The sequence below is a fragment of the Atta colombica genome, unplaced genomic scaffold (genome assembly GCF_001594045.1).
Source record: "Atta colombica isolate Treedump-2 unplaced genomic scaffold, Acol1.0 scaffold238, whole genome shotgun sequence".
Taxonomy (NCBI): domain Eukaryota; kingdom Metazoa; phylum Arthropoda; class Insecta; order Hymenoptera; family Formicidae; genus Atta; species Atta colombica.
The window spans coordinates 626674-630759 of NW_017259336.1; the positions used below are offsets into that span (position 1 = coordinate 626674).

General features: G+C 28.0%; 1 protein-coding gene across 1 annotated transcript in view; it reads right to left on the reverse strand.

Moving 5' to 3' along the window:
* The window catches only part of LOC108688652 (26S proteasome non-ATPase regulatory subunit 2-like), a 5841-nt gene extending 3231 nt beyond the window's left edge, over positions 1-2610 (reverse strand). The window contains exons 1-6 of the mRNA XM_018194984.1: positions 2575-2610; positions 2377-2433; positions 1868-2226; positions 1479-1655; positions 980-1166; positions 231-527 (exon numbers count right to left, since the gene is read on the reverse strand). Of these exons, the coding sequence (XP_018050473.1) occupies positions 231-527; positions 980-1166; positions 1479-1655; positions 1868-2226; positions 2377-2433; positions 2575-2610 (1113 nt within the window). The remainder of the gene's footprint in view (positions 1-230; positions 528-979; positions 1167-1478; positions 1656-1867; positions 2227-2376; positions 2434-2574) is intronic.
* Positions 2611-4086: the final 1476 nt, after the last annotated feature.

The window sequence follows — 4086 nt, forward strand, 5'->3', positions numbered from 1 at the left end:
TTTATATTTAAGATTTTCTTAAGTACAGTCTTAAGATATCAAGAATCAATCACAAAGCTGTGTGTGTACATCAGCATCTTAAGATATTACTTAAGACAATCTTGATAAGAATCGATTGAATACTGGTCAAAGATTAATTAACTATATAATTATTTAATATTAAAATTCTGGAAAATTAATTGTCATTAATTAAGATACTCTTCTTAAATTATTGAAAAATTAAGTTAAACCTTATTTTTATACACCCAACAATCCGACGTGTTTGCCATCAGCTTGTCCTGGCCGAAACCTGCGTGCACGAAACCAGAAACGAAACTCGCCGCTAAATTCGCTCTAGCTGAATCATGTTCCATTTGTCTAAATCCGCTTACCAACCAACTCTTGTAGATATCTTCTGGGAGCTTTGGCTCGAGTATATCAAGCTCTCTGGCAAGAATTTGGAAATGAGTGTTTACATGGCCATTGCTGAGGATCGCCTCGATGTCCTTAGCATCGTTTCCATGATATTCCGACCTCAAAGGTTGATCCTATTTAGTAAACAGATTACTGTCAATTTCATCTTATTGTCAATTTATTGAGTAAATTAATTTTCTTTTAATTATTAATTTCTTCAAAATCAAAACGTTATCTTTATAATTATATCCTTTTTTTTTAGCTTAGTTGATTCCTATTAAATTCTTGTAAAGGATAATTAAAAGATATACTTATTATTGGATTAAAAGGAAGAAGTAGAAAGACGCTTAGAGATTGTGTAATTGTTGTTTATCATTTAATTTATTTAAATTAATTTACTTTCTATAAAAGAAAGTTTAGCTATTTATATTACGATTTATATATTTACATATTTCTGTATATGAAATTAATGGAATGTAGGGCATTTCTGAATCGCTATTAACATTGTCTTACGCACTATGCTGCTTCTTCCTCTGATCTTATGAAATAAAGTCAAATGCTATGCAGATATTATGCAAGGAGTTACTTGCAGACGGGAGAGAATAAAGGCTAGTTGGTTCCTCGTCAAAGAATCGGGACAAGCGGTGAAGCACTTGAAAACAAGTTCCGAATTTACAAGTTGCAGCGCTACCAAAATTGCCCTCGTATACTCGTTAAACTTTAGATATTGCTCCGTAGCAAATTCTAATATTTGTCTTCTTTCTGTCTCTTCACTGAATTAAAAATACGTGTAGTTTAACAAGTAATTCAATCATACAAACGCGAAGTAGATTAGAATTTATTGAATAGTGAATAGCTTAATATTTTTAATATATTTTATTAAAATATGCAGCTATATTTATATTTTAAACATCAAGTTGTACAGCTTAAAAAAATTACACTTCGTTCATAATGAATTGATGTTTCAAATTATGTTCAATACAAGGATAATTTATTTTATAAAATCTATTAGATTTGCTTTTATTAAAAAAAAATAAGACCAGTACACTTTTAATTATAGTAATATTATCCATATTAAACATTACCTGTAAGCCGCGCAATTAATTAAATAATAGCACACACGCGCAAAATTTGTAGGCTCTAGGTATTCCGCGAGAAAATTCAGCTCGTCAATTTCCAGGCATAAATCACATGCTTGTATTTCCGCATTGTGTCTCGTGTCGAATGCTATGATGCTCTTGATCAAAGGTGTAAGACGTTTTCTAATACAAGAAATATACTGTGTGAATGTGTATTTCATATTGTTCTTATTACCTCTCGGTGTTGATATAAATATAAAACTGAGTATTAGGAATATGTAACAAGGAAGTGATATCTAAATTTCTGCTACAAATTGTCGCGTCATCATAAAACATTTTATTTGTATAATCATATATTTTTAAGTATGATGGTACTACTATATAATATATTTTACCGGATCTCACGCTCCTCTTTGATCGGTGCATGCGTCCATTCATCGACGATCTGTGCCTCGAGTTGTCGCACGTATTCATGGCCCCATTCCCCGGGATTATCCACAGCTCCTTTGATACAAAAATCCAGACAGTCTCTGGATTCCGGAGTAGCTCCAGCGAGAGCGAGTACACTCAGGATTTCTGCAAAACGTATCTTTGCTTCTTCCCTTTTGAGTCTTGCGTATGTGTTGCGCAAGTTCGGATAAAAATTTCTCAAATATTTAAGAGGCTTCGGAACGGATGTCATCGAAGTCGTGGATGTACGTATCAACATTCTCAGATGATTCAATGACAGCAACATAGCTATTTCATCTTTACCCTGATATGAAAATATCAATTATATACATATACATGCAATTTCTTTTCTAAGATAGCAATTTTTTAAGTATTAAAGAAAAAGTTGAATTTTAGATATATTTTATTCTAAATCGAAACTGTTTCAAAAATGAAACTGTCAAAATTTATTTACTTGTAATATATCAACTGCTTGTAGTAATTCTTCCTGTAATTTCTTATCTTCTTCACTCTATGTAAAAAAGTGCAAAATGATGTTGATACATATTCTATTTTTAATACAGACTGATATTTAAATTCACAAACAATATATATTCTTATAAATTGATATTTTAACATTTCTTGCAATTTTTAGTCAATATTATATGCTTACCATATCACTTTCCTTATCTTGATTACGTTTATTCATCGTTTTACAAATATTTTGCCACGATTCAATAACGTTGAATTGAACGATTCAAAAAGCTTTAATTAATATATTGTCAAATAAATTTTCGTATCCGTCATACGCAGCGTACGGCTTTTGTTTCATTATTTTTCGGGAACCGACATATGTGGTGACGATTAAATATTTATTAAAGTTCGTGTTTATATAGCCGCTGCTATTTCTATTAAATCATAAAATATATAAAATTTCCTTTTATATGTACATATCTTGAAAAAATATTTTTCAAATTAATACATATTAAATACGACAAAAAACACCAAGAATGGTTAAATTTTGGATGTTACAATTAATACATTATATATTTTTTTTATTAAATCAATTTATTCCAGATATAATTGCAAGCCGATAACATTCGGTTTCAACACAATTTCTATAAAATTTGGTTAAAATCAGTTTTAAAATGTGATTCAAGCGTATACCAAAAATTAATTCTTTATTCATGACATATTCGTTGTATTTCTAATCGTAACACAATTAAAAAGTTAGATGATGTTTGTCTTGAAAGTTATAATTTATCCATTAATTAAAAGCAGATCGAAAGCAATTTTATTTTATTGATATTCTTTCATTCCTTATAAACTTTCATTTCTTATAATATCTTTATATTAAACTTTAAATAGACGAGTTTTTTAATTAATCGATTAATTAATCGCATTATACGTAAATGCAACTTTGTTCCGTAAAAGCTGCATTTGTATGTAATACATCAATCGATTAATCAATCGATTAATTAAAAAACTCGCCTAACACTTAAGTAGAAATTTCTTTTTGAAAGAAATAAAATTTCCTTTTATATGTAAATATCTTGAAAAAATATTTTTCAAATTAATACATATTAAATACGACAAAAAACGCCAAGAACGGTTAAATTTTGGATGTTACAATTAATACATTATATATTTTTTTTATTAAATCAATTTATTCCAGATATAATTGCAAGCCGATAACATTCGGTTTCAACACAATCATTCTGAAATGCTAATAATCCCCCTCTTACTTTCTTTTTTTCTTTCTAATTTAATTTAGGAGGGAGATTATTAGCGTTTCAGAATGATTGTGTTGAAACCGAACGTTATCGCAATTATATCTAGAATAAATTGATATAAAAAAAGAATATATAATGTATTAATTGTAACATTCAAAATTTGAATTCTTGGCGTTCTTGGCGTTTTTTATCGTATTTGATGTATTCACATACGGTCATGCTTAAAATTCTTAATAAATGAATACGTATTATTTTCTTAAAGTTATATTCTTTATTTTATATATTAAGAAAATATATTAATATAATATTATCATGTAATTGATAATTTGGGAAAATGGAAAAGAAAGGTTTATTGTTTGTCATAAAATAAAATTTGGCATAAAATTGCAATAAATATATTAAATTATTTTAAAATATAACTATTTATTTTTAATTATAATAATTATATACAA